This window comes from Balaenoptera borealis, assembly GCF_965194805.1.
Source record: "Balaenoptera borealis genome assembly, chromosome: 1".
In the NCBI taxonomy this organism is placed as follows: Eukaryota; Metazoa; Chordata; class Mammalia; order Artiodactyla; family Balaenopteridae; genus Balaenoptera; species Balaenoptera borealis.
In genome coordinates this window covers 82348618-82363329 of record NC_138860.1, presented here as the reverse complement: position 1 = coordinate 82363329, position 14712 = coordinate 82348618, and the positions used below count along the sequence as shown (strand labels likewise).

The 14712-nt window shown below is 46.5% G+C and overlaps 1 protein-coding gene across 1 annotated transcript in view; it reads right to left on the bottom strand.

Moving 5' to 3' along the window:
- Positions 1 to 1111: 1111 nt before the first annotated feature.
- Positions 1112 to 14712, bottom strand: part of ADAR (adenosine deaminase RNA specific) — a 40559-nt gene continuing 26958 nt past the window's right edge. The window contains 10 exon segments of the mRNA XM_082373773.1: positions 1112 to 3923; positions 4105 to 4232; positions 4576 to 4688; positions 5182 to 5364; positions 6901 to 7034; positions 7329 to 7451; positions 8075 to 8168; positions 8475 to 8646; positions 8989 to 9136; positions 14572 to 14707. Of these exon segments, the coding sequence (XP_082229899.1) occupies positions 3686 to 3923; positions 4105 to 4232; positions 4576 to 4688; positions 5182 to 5364; positions 6901 to 7034; positions 7329 to 7451; positions 8075 to 8168; positions 8475 to 8646; positions 8989 to 9136; positions 14572 to 14707 (1469 nt within the window). The 3' untranslated portion in view covers positions 1112 to 3685.

Sequence of the window (14712 nt, the reverse complement as noted above, 5' to 3'; positions counted from 1 at the left end):
GGAAGCAGTATTAAATGGTGGGCCCCTGAGACGAAATGTAGGGTGAACAGCAACTGAAATGCTGAGCTGAAGAAAACCCCTCTTGTGCTCCCGTGGGGTAGCCTTGCTTCCCAGCCCACCCAGAGCTGGGTGGCAGGGGGACAGTCTTACGTCATGCACTCACTGTAGGTATGGAAGAAACGGTCCATTTTCCACAAAGCCTGGATACTACATTTCCCTCCAGGTGGGACCAGATGCCTGAGAACAGAGAGGACAGAGATGCTCGAGGCTCCAGGTACCTCATGGTAGGCGGAGACATTGTCCTTCACTGTCAAAACTGTCCAGCTCACCAGGTACTGTATTTCAACAGACTGTGACCGACACCCATGCAGAGTTCTGGCCCTTATTTAATGTGCCCCCCAAACATGTCGCTGGCTCTCCTGGCCTCAGTTGTTCCATCTGTATAGTGGATGAAGAGGGAGGTTTCATTGCGACTTAGGAAGCCTCACTGTCAAATATTTCGTGTCCTCTGGTATGGTATTTTTACAAGGTCAAGGAAGAGTCTTGTAGAAATCCTGGACTAAACTGCAATCTGGAAAGTGATGCATTCTCTTTGAAATCAAGATGGAGAAATATTCTGGATGCCATCTATGAAGTAAAAAGCAAATGGCCTGTCTCCTAAGACTGCAGCCAAGCCAGTTCTGGTCCAGGCTGCAACTTGCACCTCCCTGCAGGCAAAACAGCTGCGAGTGGAAGGCTGTAGAAACCCCTCAAGGAGAGCTGGAGTTGCATATGTGATTTGTGATGTGGTCTCAAGGGACGCTTTCCTACTCTGGGCCTTGAAATCTTGTGCAGCAAGTCTCTGGGGACAAAATGTTTGATGGTCGGAACTGATGGGGAAGGGGGGCTGTGGACCTGGGGAAGTAATTAAAGGTTGTCTGATGTACTCCAACACACCAGACACAAACCCACCTCCCAGGCAGGCCCTTTGAAATGGCTCCTCTCTGCTGGCTGAGGGAGACCCTCTCCTCAGGTTCTGTGTCAGATGCAGCTGGTGCTGTTGCCAGAAATCCCAGGACCACGGCTCCCTCTGTCCCCACTTTCTCACCCCGCAAGAAACCAAGACTTGAGGTTTTCTAACAATTAAGATTCTTCTCTTTTTTTTATTTATGAGGAATGTATATTGTTAGTCACTTTTACCAAGGGACACATAAAAGTGGAATCATAAAACTGACTGCACCCATCGTGGCACCCAAGTCTACGCTTGGGCTCTTCCCCACTCTGCTCTTGGAGTCACTACCAAGACCCCAAAAACCAGCAAAATCCCTTCAACGTGAGTAAAGGAAATAGCTTGAAGCAGTGACAGTTTTTACAAGTGATTATTCAAAGAATGCACAATAGCCACAGTTCAGACAAATCAACTACAAAGATCATTAAAAAGAAAAGAAAAAAAGCTGGGGAGAAGAAGGTCTTGCTTACTAAAATCAAAGATTGGACGAAAAGGTGAAGAGAACACTCTAGGTGGGAGTTCTGCCTCTGTCCCATGTGACTCAGAGGGGCAGGGGTGGGCGCGGCCGCGCAGGGCCTGACACAGGCTTGTTTCCAGCAGATGCATGGGTACAGGGAAGCCTTGCTCTCTCCCTACAGCAGAAACTGAATACTGTAAGTTCGCTAGACAAGATCTTGGGGCAAGCAGGGGCTCTGACCTTTTGAGAGCACCCGTGCTCCTGGTTAAAGAAGAGGCAGCCGAGTCTGAGCTCTGCAGGAGATTCCAATGCCCAAGACGGTCCACAGGGGCCGAACATGCCGAGGAATCAGTAGGTGATACCCTCCAGCCTGAAGAACTAGGGAGATGAGCTGCCTCCTGGGGCAGGACTGATTTTGTGTGCCATCAGGAGATTCACAGGACTGAGGGGCAGGCCCCTTCCACCCCAGAAGACAGGCACTGTTTCCCTCCTAGTTCCTTGGGACACTTTGGTGTTCTGCAAAGGTATCCTTAATGTATTTAAAGACTTACGTTTTCTCACTTTGGTCAAAAGTACAGAGAGAACGGTAGCCACAAGAATAAATGTGTGGATGCGGATGTATCCACTGCTGAAGAGGTGGGACAGACAGGGGGTTAACTACTCGGTAGCTTGCGGGGTGTGGGGGAGGATGGAAAATCATCTGAGGGCACTGGCTCAGCATGTTCACAGATAATGATAGAGGAATCATCCAGAGGAAAGAGGCTCAGGCCTGGAGGTGGCAGGGCCTCTATACTTTCCTTGAGCATGTCTGGCTGGCTTAGGCCCAGAGCCAGACTCCACAGAGAGTCGAAGGCTCTGACAAGAGTCCACAGTACCTTGAGGGGTAGACCAAGGGTCCCATCTCAGAGTTTTAGGACAACCTGCCCTTTCACCTAGAACTACTGTTGAATGTCAACCCTATAAAGATTCCCTAGCAGGCAGGGAGACCTCAGGTCTGTGACCCGCCCACAAACAACCTTCTGAAGCTATCAGGCAAAACAAAAGCACTTGGTTAATCAATGGAAAATGACATCTGACTTTTAAATCTGTGCAATTACAAGGTTATCTGTAGCTGTTAGGAATCAACATTTACGGCATTCTTTTTAAAACTCCCAATTTACCCATGATTTAGTCACCTTCCCTTGGTGTCACGGTCATAAGAAACATGCTGGGTGGAACAGTGATCTGACCCAACATGATTTTTTGCCCTTATTCCTGCTAGGTCCTGATTATCTGAGCAGAGATGATTTACCCTCTAGGATTTATCCTGGGTTTTTTTCCTACCAGTTGGTTGGGGTCTGTGGCGCTACTTCCCCCATTGGTAGGACAAATTCCTAGCAATGCTTTAGGAGGGACAGCTGGGAGCTTGGCAACATGCCAGGATATGTCTGCTTCCCCAGGAGGTGGTCTGTGTCACCCCTGCAGGGCAGACTTTCCCTATCGCTCGGGCAATTCCTTTAGCCCCGTCTGGCTGGTCCCAGCCTTCCCTGCCACCTGGGGAAGGGATGCACTTCCCAAGCAGCAGCCTTCCCTGCCTCTCGGCCCCTCCCAAGCCAGCTAAAGTGCACAATCCGAAGATCACTGAGCCTTATCTGCAGATTCTGATCACGCTTGGCACTGGTAACAAGCTGACTGCCGTTTTAAACTCCTGCCCTTACAAATGTTTCACCAAATTGTTTAAGTTCATCTCTTTACCCTCTTGGAGGAAAAGGTAAAACTTAATGATCGTGAAGGAATCTCAGAAGGGGAGGAGGGGAAGCAGAGGGGCCTCAGAATCCACAAATGAAAAATCATCAGTCCCTGGCATGATTCACACTGTTGACTGGAACCTAATCGAGACCACAAGAGGTCAGTGTAGCAAACACAGAGGGAACGGAAACAGGAAAAAACGAAGAAGGAAGAGGAAGTGGGAGCAAAGAAGGAACAACCCCTTCTCTCTGCCCTTAGGTCTCTACCCCTCTGCTTGGGAAAAGAGAAGGGGGATGGCTAGACCTGGCCTAGTAATCCCAAAGAAAGCAGGAAAAACAGGAACCCAAAGTTCTCAGTGTTACCAATTGTGGTTCCATTTAAAAAACAAAACAAAACAAAACAAAAAAAAGGAAACCAAAAACCAAAAACCCTTGACCAGTGTGATGAGGAATGCTACGACCTCTCTCTCACCCCAGTGTGAAACACCCTGACCCATCAGTCACCGGATCACACTACACTGGGCAGAGGTAAAAATTCTTCTCCTCCTGGGGTTTGCTTATCCAGTTCCCGTAGCCCATGTCCTTCAGACTTTTTTTGAAGTAGTTCTTGGCTATCTCGTAGTCACGGGCAGCTCTCTTGGCCTCACCATAGGAGAGTCTAAGTAGATCCCTGCGGTACCGGAAGGAGCAGAGCTTCTTGAATAGAAGGAAAATGTTCTTTTTGGAGACCCGGGATAATTCATTCCGTGGCCTGGAGAAACGAAAGCACTCACTGTTCACCTGGGATGGAATAGGTGGAGACACTGGTGGGGGGATGGCGCAGGGGTGCGTGTGGCAGCTTTTAAGCTCCGGTGTTGGGCAACATGACACCCCCTTGGGGCTCAGGCCAGGACGCCTGGCTCTGCTTTTGCTGTGCTCTCCCAGCTCCTTACCCATCCACGGTGCCTCTGGTCCCATCTAGGATCTCTAGGTCATAGCCGTCAGCCAAACACCAGTTGACGCTTGTCTCCTTGGTCTTCCCGGATTGCCTCTTGGAATCGTATACACTGACTCGGCCAACCTAGGAATTCCAGGAGTGATGGGAGAAAGATGGAAACCTTTCAGGAAAAAGCTTCTGAAGCAGGGACTCAAGACTCACAGGAAAGAGGGAGTTGTGGGGTCATGATCTTTCCCCCTTATCTAGGATTCTGTTTGGCTAAGACTCAGACGTACTAACTCCACCTCAATTCAAATGGATTCCAGCCTAAAAGAAGGAAAGCCCTTGGCATTCAAGAGGAGGAAAGGGTAAGTTCTGGGGAAACGAACTAAGGCTCCCCTTGCCCACACTGTACGTTTTTGCTCTGCTGATAGGATTACTTGAAAAGGAGAAAACGTCAAGGGAAAAATGGATGGGGTTATAGCACCTTGGGGTGGTTGACAATGAAGGGATGTCGGAGTCCATCCTCAAACGCACTCCCATCTCTTGTCACACGACAGCAAATGGCACGGGTCAGATGCCCTTGGCTGAAAAGGTAACCTGGGTACAAAAAAGAAATGCACACACCTGTGTTTGCACCAAATGCTGTGAAGCGGCAGAGGCATGTGGGGAGTGTGAGGGTACAGACAGAATTGTCAAGACAGAGAATCAACTCCCTACCTAGGAAGCACCTTCTAACTGTGGCTGCCCAGGATATACAGGGATCATCAGACATTTAAGCACAATACATAAGGTTCCAGGTAAGGCCAAGGGCTGAGGAGAGCAAGGAAACTCATACACTGCAGTTTTAAGCTGCTGTGTCTCTTTACTCATCTTGAAAAGACTTGGCTGGCATGTCGTTACCTAGGCTCACTGCCTAAACCAATCTTCCCATCACAGCAGACCAGACACTCAGAATCAATCACTAACCACTGAATCGAGCACGCTTTGAAAAGGGGAGACATCATGTTAGCACCTGGCAACGAAGCATGCGGTTTGCTGGGATTTGGGCACCAAAATGACAGTCGTTTCAGCTCTGAAGACAGGTCCTTACCCAGTGTGACGGACTTGAGATACACAGGCTGCAGGAAGTGGGTCAACAGCGCCCCCTGCAGGCCGAGCACGTTCCAACGCAGGATCTTGTCACTACAGGACATGGTTCGGAGTCTCTCCCCCAGCCGAATGCCGTCCCACGTGGGCACAATGTCACTGGACTCCACTGGGATTGTGCCTTCTCCTGGATAAGAGACTTGGGTCAGACCCGCAGGGGCCCTTGGACCGAGCCCCTCTCTGGCGTGGTGTTTCTGCTCCTTAGACTTGGGCCAGATGCTACTCACTCATTCGTTCTTCATATATTTCATAGCACCTACTATGTGCTCGGCACTAGGCTTGGTGCTGGGAAACAATGGTGAGCAAAACCAAATAAGATCCTTGCCTTCCTAGAACGTTTATGGGGGTGAGGGGATAGAAAGGGAACGGAGCAGGCACTAAACACGTAAGTCAACACACATAAGAATTCTAGATGGTTCTGAGGGAGCTATGATGGAGGACAGCCAGGGGAACCTCCTGGGATAGGACTGTCAGGCGGGCTGAGACACGAAGGAGGAGAAGGAACAGCTGAGAGTGTTTCAGACACAGAGAAGAGCAAAAGCAAAGGCCCTGAGGCAGCAGGGGGTTTAGCTGTTGAGAGAGCTGACAAAGAGCCAGTGTGGCTGAAGCACAGGTGAGTGGCACGTTTTGCTTTTATGTGAAGTGTGGTGGGAAACCACTATAGGATGGTGGGCTTTTTGTTTTTAGTGAGCTTTACTGAGATATAATTCACCCATTTAAAGCATATACTTCAATAATTTTTAGTATATTCACGGAGTTGTGCAACCATCACCACAGTCAATTTTAGAACATGTCATCACCCCCAAAAGAAACCTCCTATCCTTTAGAAGTCAGTACTTCATTCCTTCTTATGGACAAATAATATCCCATTGTATGGCTAGAACTCATTTTGTTTATCCATTCATCAGTTAGTTGATGGACCCTGGGGTTGTCTCCACTTTTGGGCTATTATGAACAATGTTCCTATGAACGTTCCTGTATTGGTTTTTGTGTGGATGTATGTTTTCATTTCTCTTGGGGATGGTCCTAGGAGTGAGTTGCTGGGTCATATGGTAGCTCTGTGTTTACACTTTAGGGTTTTGAGCAGGGAAGTGACATGATCTGTGTTTGAGGGTCACTCTGATAACTGTAGAAGGATGGCCTGAAGGGAACAGGAGTGGATGTGAGGAGACAGTAGGAGACATTAGAGGACAGTGGAGGAGGGGGAGCTGGCAGACATGGTGGAGAATCAGCAGCCAACTAGTCAGGAGGGGACCCGGGCACTTGGCGTCCTCCTGTCAACACCTCAGGCTTGGTTCTGCATCATTTTATTTCCATTTTCTCCAATCTTCCCTGAGGTGATCCCATCCATTTCCATCGCTATAAAGATCAACCATAGGAGGATGACTCCCAAACTTTTATTTCCAGCCATTTCTCTCCTCTGAGCTCTAAGTGGGTACTTCTGCCTCCTATTTGATTTGGAGATCTCCCCAGCTACCTAATTCAAAATGGAATCTTGATCTTCCTACAGATCTTCTCTGACCTACATCTTCCCTCTCCCTGGAAACAAGACCCTGGTACCTCAACAACTAATGGCAAAAACCTGGCAGTTGTGCCCTGGCTCTGTGACGGGCCTGGGGCTTTGCAGAGCCTTTTTGTGGGAGAGGGAGGACGTGTCACTCACCGTTCTCTACCTTGGTGCGGAGCTTGCCTTGTTTGGGATTCTCAAAAACAGGGTAGTGGCGGGAGTCTGTGCTCTCCACAGCACGGTCGCTGCAGGACTTGTCAAAGAGGGCGCCGTCGCCACATGGGGCTGTGCTGCAATACAGGGGCGTCTGTTAAAACCCACCTGTGCAGATATATCTCTCCAGTTTCCTGGGGCTCAAGAACAGCTTGATGTGGGAGACACAAGGGTTTTTTCTGAAGCCTACTACAGGCTACCGGAGTGGGTAGAAGCACACGTGAGTCACTCCACACTGGGGCGTGGACCTCAAACAGAGTCAAGCGTGGCCCACCGAACAAGCTCTGATTTACGGACCAGGAGAGCATTCAGATACCCAGCTCTGGAAGCCTGGCAGGGCTGGCTCTGGTGGCCACAGAGACTGTACAGACCTGATATAGAGATGGAACGACACGGTCTTTTTTATTTGGAGCTTTTCTCCTCCCTTAGCAGGCTCAAATATACTATCCTTCGCAGTCTGGGGGTTGTACTTCATTAACTCGCTGTAGAGAAACCTACAAGAAAAAAGTCTGGTTAAGAAGACTGATTCTGGGAACAGCAGTTGCTTCTATAATCTGATCCCAAGCAAGGACAAGCCTTAACAGTGTAGACCTTTCAGGGTTTCTCAGGTTGAAAGAGTTGGTAGGAAATTCTCCATGGGAGACCTCAGCATTTCTTAAAGCTAAGTTAGCCTTTCAGGTCAGTTCCATTTCTGCCAAGAGCTTCTCGCTCTGGCAGCTGCAGGGATTCTAGGGCAGAACAAACTGATTCAAGGACTATAGGGGGCTGTTGCTTCTCTCCCTTCATAAACTAAAGAAAAGGTGAACTGGAGGGGAAAGCTGGCAGGGCAATGGGTTTGTTTGTAGGTCCTCAAATGGAGATGGAAGGCTTCCTCATCCCTACAGCACTGAAGATCAAGAGGTCATTGTGTGCTTTTAAAAAAGGGCTTGAAGCAGAGTTAGCAGAAAAAGAGCTCTTAAACAGCAGGCTGAGTAGGGGCATGTAGCCGGGTCACAGAAGGGATTGATTCTGTAAGACAGGTTCAAATGGACAGGTGAGGCAAAGGCTGACACTGCAGGGTCGAGGACCTGCCCGTCAGGTGGGTGTCAGAGCCGCCACGCCCTGCGATCTCACTCACCTGATGAAGCCTCTCCGGGAGATGATCTCTGCGTGGCAGTCATTGACGGTTTCTCCCTTTAGGCTTAGAGAATCTCCTTTCACACAGCGATTCCCTGGGAAGGCAGTTTAAGCAAATGTGAAATTTCCAAAGGAAAATGATGATGAATAGGGTAGAGGCTGTTTGTTCTTAAAGCCTGAAGGCAGAAACAACCTCAATTTATCAGATCCTGACTCCTGTATTCTTTTCACTAGGAAATGAGAATTCGTTCCCTGCTCTGAATTAACTGTAGCTAAAATGAAATATAAGAAGAGTCTTCTCTCTGCCTTAAATTCACCCACACAGGACCCCAGGAGAGAATGAGGTGTTTCCAGTCACTGCGGGGGGTGGAGAGTTGGGACACATTTCAGAACCCACTTACCTGTCCCCAAGCTGACCACGACACCCAGGTCTTCAGAGTCTTTCTTCATGATGATGGCAGCCAGGATCTTGCGGCCAAGCAAGGAGGGCTGGAAACTGTTGGTGAGAGCATTGAAGCACCGGTGGCTCAGCATGGCTATCTGGTCGTGGAAGGTGCTGCCTGTGAGAGGAAGCTGTGGGGACAGGGGGCCATGTCAGGGCCACCAAGCCTCATCTGTGTCCACCATGTTTCAGAGTGGGCAGGGAGGTCGAGTTCTACTGGACTGGTGGGGTCATCTTTCCCCCTCTCACGTCTAGTGTCCCAGTTCTAGGTTCTACTGAGTCTAATATTAAAGCCTAGGAATAGTTCACATGATAGCAAGTTAAGAGCTGACTCCACCCAGGCAGGAGTTAGCAGGACCCCCAAAAAAGATAGCACCAAAAGTAGACGTCTTAACTGTCTTTGGCTGTGCTTCTGGGGACCTTGAGAGGAGGAGCATAGTTCTTCTGAGACTGGCCCCTGTCACTGGGGTTACCTCTGTGAAACCCATGCGCTCTGCCTTCTCGTCCTCCCCAATCAATACGCGGAGGGCCGCATCTGCTGCTTCCTGCTTGCCTTGCTTCTTGCTGTGTGCGCAGACGGCTGGGAACCAGCGACCCCCAACTTTTGCTTGGTAAACGAACCTTGGGGATTAGAAGCAGGGAATAAAGACAAGCACCTTACCCCGACAGCCGCTCCAGAAAAGGGCTGGTTTCGCTCAAGATGCGGCCAGTCTTGCCAACACGTGGCCCCATCACTCTTGACAGCTCTGTTCCTAAGGCAGCATTTCCCAGACTTTGGATATTCATGAATCACAGTGTGATTTCCGCTAGATCCAGATATCACTTGGAGCATTACTACTTAATATTTTTCTCTAAGTTGACTCTTTTTAAATGTAAACACATTTTAAAAGGACACTTCATATCACTACTGTAAATGGAAGATGAGTATCACTTGCCATAAACTGAAGGTGGCTGTAAAACTGACTATGATAAAAATCATGTTTTAAATTCTGACAAGACACTATTACTTGTAAAGGCTCTAGGCCTGTCTTTTATCATAGTGTAGCAAGTATTAGGGAGGGTTTAAAGAAATACTAACACCACATGTGGACTTTCTTCTTAACTAAAGCAAAAATGAGAAGGGAATGACTTTCTCCCTGCTTGCATCACTTTTTTAATGCTCTGTCTGATTTTTTAAGTACCTGACTCCATTTCTTCATTCATTTCCTGATTAGCTCAAGAGGACTTAACCTGGAGAAGTCAGAGAGTCAAGGTCAGCCTTAGCTCAGGGAACCACACCTTTATGAGGAGTTATTTTTCGATTCCTGGAGGCCTTGTGATGGCTAAGGGGAGTGGAGTGTACCCTGGGCACTGGTGGAGCAGGGAAGCAGGCAGTGCTGTTGGGGGGCCCTGCAGTTCCCCTCCCTTCCTGGCTGGGGATCTCCACAAACACATCAGAACATGATGGAGCAAAACAGCCTGGGCAGCAACCAGACAAGGTTTCAAGAATACTAGCTTTTAACCAGATCCTAATCTGCTTTGGGGAACCCAGCTTTGGATAATCCAACTGCATACAACAAAGGTTTCAGTATCAAGATTTATCAGTCAGCTCAGGCAGTGAAAGGAATCAATCTTTATGTTCAGCCTTACTGAGCTTCTCACTATTCCTTGCTTATCCTAAGTAGCTGAATGCCTTTGCCTCTTTCTTTGATGCTGCTGACTGGTTTGTGCAGGCCAGTGGGTTAAAGTTCAGTGAAGTAAGAGGAGAGCGGCATGAAAAGATGTTGAAGAGAGGGGATGGGGGCCAAACCATGTAGGATCTTGACCTGAGGGATCCAGGAGAATTTCATGAGTGTTCTATGAGTTTGAAAAGAGTATGAACTCTTATGCACAAAGATATACACATACATCCATATATGCATACACATACATACAAATATATATATATATATGTATATATATAAAATAAAGTTTGTTAATTGTGCAACTAGAATCCATTAGAGCTGCGTGGTCCAATATGATAGCCACTGGCCACACGAGGCTATTAACTTTAATTAAAATTCAATACAACTAATAATTCAGTTCCCCAGTCACACAGCCGCATTTCAAGTGCTCAGTAACCACATATGGCAAGTGGTTAGCCTTTTTAGTGGAATGCTGGGGACAAGAGCCCGATTGGAATAAATTAAGGAAGTGAAGACAATGAAGACATTGACTACAAACAATTCTTTTGAGAGGTCTGACTGTGAGGGGAACAGAAAGATGAGGTGGTACCTGGGGGGAGATGTGGGGTCAATGGAAGGTCTTTAGAAGATGGGCACGGGCATGTTTGTAGGCTGATGGGAATGATCCAACAGAGGGAGCAACTGATGATGAGAGAGGGAGATAACTGAAGGAGAGGACGAGAGGGAAGGGATCCAGGGCACAGGGATGGGAGGAAGGATGCTTCCTGCATACTGGTACAGATGTAACGTACAGACGAGGTAGGAAGGTGGATTTGGTGATGGGAAGGTAAGGTGTCTGTCATTTGGTTATTGCTAATTTCTCAATTAGGTGTGAAGTAAGGTCATCAGAGTGAGAAAGAGGGGTTTTGTGGAAATTTGAAGAAAGAGGCAAAGGTCTGAAATGATTTTCTTAGAGTAGGAGAGAAAATGTAGTACAAAAATATAGTAGAGGGCTTTCCTGGTGGTGCAGTGGTTGAAAATCTTCCTGCTAATGCAGGGGACACGGGTTTGAGCCCTGGTCTGGGAAGATCCCACATGCCGCGGAGCAACTAGGCCCGTGAGCCACAATTACTGAGCCTGTGCGTCTGGAGCCTGTGCTCCGCAACAAGAGAGGCCACGATAGTGAGAGGCCCGCGCACCGCGATGAAGAGTGGCCCCCACTTGCCGCAACTAGAGAAAGCCGTCGCACAGAAACGAAGACCCAACACAGCCAAAAAAAAAAAAACGTAAAAAAAAAAAATATATAGTAGGAAAAATGCCGGGGACTTCCCTGGCGGTCCAGTGGCTAACACTCTGCACTCCCAATGCAGGGGCCACAGGTTTGATCCCTGGTTGGGGAACTAAGATCCCACATGTTGCACGGCACGGCCAAAAAAAAAAAAAAACTGCCAGGAAGAGGACAAAAGTGGGGGTGGGGGGCAAGTGACACTCCCTTACTTAAAACCCTTCAATGTCTCTCCACTGCTTGTGTGGCTGGAGCATAACATGGCCCACAAGGTAGACCCTCCAGTCTCATCTAGCATCAGGCCTCCACTGTGCTCTCTGCTCCACCCATACTGGCCTTCCTGCAGCCCTTTACCAGCTCTGTGGACTTGGGGGTACTATCTCCTTTGCCTAGAACCCTCCCTCTCTCTTGATCATCCCTAAGATCTCAGCTTAGGCTTCACTTCTCAGGGAAGCCCTCTCCCCTCTCCTTACTGAGTCAAGTCATGCTATGTAGATTCTCACTGCATCATGCAACTGGAGCTCTTTATAATACATATCAAGTATGAGATCTTACATTTCTTTACATGATTATTGATTGATGTCTGACTCCTGTTCTAACAAATACAATGTCCTCTATAAATATCTGTTGAATGAATAAATAAAGTAGGGAGACCAGGAGACTACTGCCTGGTTTAGGTAAGAGAAGAGAGTGGCTTACCTGAGAGTGCCGACACTGGAGGCGGAAAGAGGAGGAAGGGATCTGGGACACAAATTGTAGGTTCAATAAGCAGAACTTAAGGATGGTTTGGCTGAAGGGGGTGAAGGGGATAGGGAAGATGGTCCCCAGGTTTTTGACATTTTACTTAATGTGGAGCCTACATATTCCCTACTAGGAATGCACCTGGGTCACTTATCTTTTTAGTTGATGTTGCAAATAGGGTATTCTCTACTACGTTTTCTAACTGCTTATTACTGTATACAGACAAGTTCTTGACTCTTATACCTCACTTTGTAGTCCCCTGCTCTCCTAAATTCTCCTTTGTCTCTAACATTTCTTTAGTTTTCTCATGAATATTCCAGGTATACTATCATATCATCTGCAAATAATGATAACTTTACCTCCCCTTTCCTCTCTTTACACTTACTTCTTTCTCTAAACTGATTGCATTAGCTGGTAATTCCAGAATGATATTAAATGACGATGACAGTGGCATCCACATCTTCCTCCTGACTTTAATGGGAACAGTTCTAGGTTCAATAATAAGTAAGCTGCTGACTTTGGACTTCAGACTTGTATTTTTATCATTTAAAGGATGTATTCACTAATTTCTATTTTCTTAACAGCTTGGTTTCTTAATCTGAATGGATGCTGAATTTTACTACACATCTTTTTGGAATCTCTGGAGATGATCATGTGGTGTTTCTCCTTTGACCTATTAATGTGGTAAATAATAATAATAATAATAAAAAATATCTTAATGTAGACTAGTCTTTGCACTACATTGAGATACTATTTTTTGCATTTTAGAATGCTCACAGTGTAGAGGAAGAGATTCTTTATACATCGTTGGTGGAAGCAGAAACTGGTATAATTTCACTGGAGGAAAGTTTGGCAAAATTTACCAAAATTTTAAATGCACGTATACATGTTATTCATTGCAGCCTTATTTATAATACCAAAAGTTTGGAAACAATCCAAGTATTCATCAGTAGGGACTGGTTAAATAAATCATGATAAACGCCGTACACTGGAACACTATACTTTGTAGTTATATAGAAAGAGTATAAAGTTACATGAAAAATTTTCTAAGATAATACTTTTATGTGTAAAAAGCAAGCTAGAAATCAATGCATATATGTATTTCTGTGTAACAAAAGGGGGGAATATAATTGCTTGTATTTATATAAAGATACTGTGGAAGAACGTATAATACTGTAAAGTTACTACACGTTGGGGGGTGTGTGTGTGTGTGTGTCTGTGTGTCTGTGTGTGTGTGTGTAGGTAAGAGCTGGGTCAAAGTGAGAATGAGCTTTTTATATTTTTATTTTTGAATAATATTTTTTATTTTGCATCATCTATTACCTATTAAAAAAAACCCTTAAAAACCAATGTACATTGACTCATGGCCCAGAAATTCCACTCCTGAAAATTTATACTACAGACAAGTTTGTACATGTAAGCAAAGACATACAGTACAAGGATGTTCACTGCAGGAGTGATTCTAAGAGTAAGACCAAAACCAACCTGAATGTCACCGGAAGTTAGTTAAATAGATTACGCATGGTGGGGCTTCAAACAGAAATAACAACATTTTCCTTCTTAAACTAGGTGGTAAGTAGTTGGGTGGTCCACTTTAAGAAGACCTTTTACATCTCTTGTTTGATAAAGCAATTTAAAAATTGTAAGTGTCTATTCAATGAAGCATTATGTGGTAGATATATACATGCTTATTTGTAATGACCTCTAAGACACACTGATAAGTAAAGGAGTCAAGGGTAGAACAGAAGATTATGATATATACTTAACTTTAAAAAACAAAGAGAGGGCTTCCCTGGTGGCGCAGTGGTTAAGAATCTGCCTGCCAATGCAGGGGACATGGGTTCGAGCCCTGGTCCGGGAAGACCCCACATGCCGCGGAGCAACTAAGCCCATGAGCCACAACTACAGAGCCTGTGCTCTAGAGCCTGCGAGCCACAGTTACTGAGCCCACGTGCCACAGTTACTGAGCCCACGTGCCACAACTACTGAAGCCTGTGTGCCTAGAGCCTGTGCTCTGCAACAAGAGAAGCCACGACAATGAGAAGCCCACGCACCGCAACGAAGAGTAGCCCCCGCTCATCACAACTAGAGAAAGCCCGTGCGCAGCAACGAAGACCCAACACAGCCAAAAATATATAAATGAATTTATAAAATAAATAAATAAAATAAAAATAAAAAACAAAGAGAAAGGAAAATGTGCTAATATGTGCATGGAAATTTCTAGAAGGACTTAAGAAACTGGTAATAGCGTATGAATCTGGTGAGGGACACTAGAAGTCTGAGATAGAAATGAGACTTTTCGTTGCACATTTTTTCAATCAGCTTGAATGATTTTCTATGTACATATAAAAATTAGTTTTAAAAAAATTAAAAAGGCTCACGCTCACTGGAAGAGTGGCTGTCTTCTCAAGATGGCTGATCTAGTGTCTTCTCGGAGGCCCTGGGGACAGGGCTCCCTCAACATGCCCCTCCTGTCATTCACAGCTAATGCACATCCTTTCTTTCCCTGGGTTATAAGCTGTTCCCAC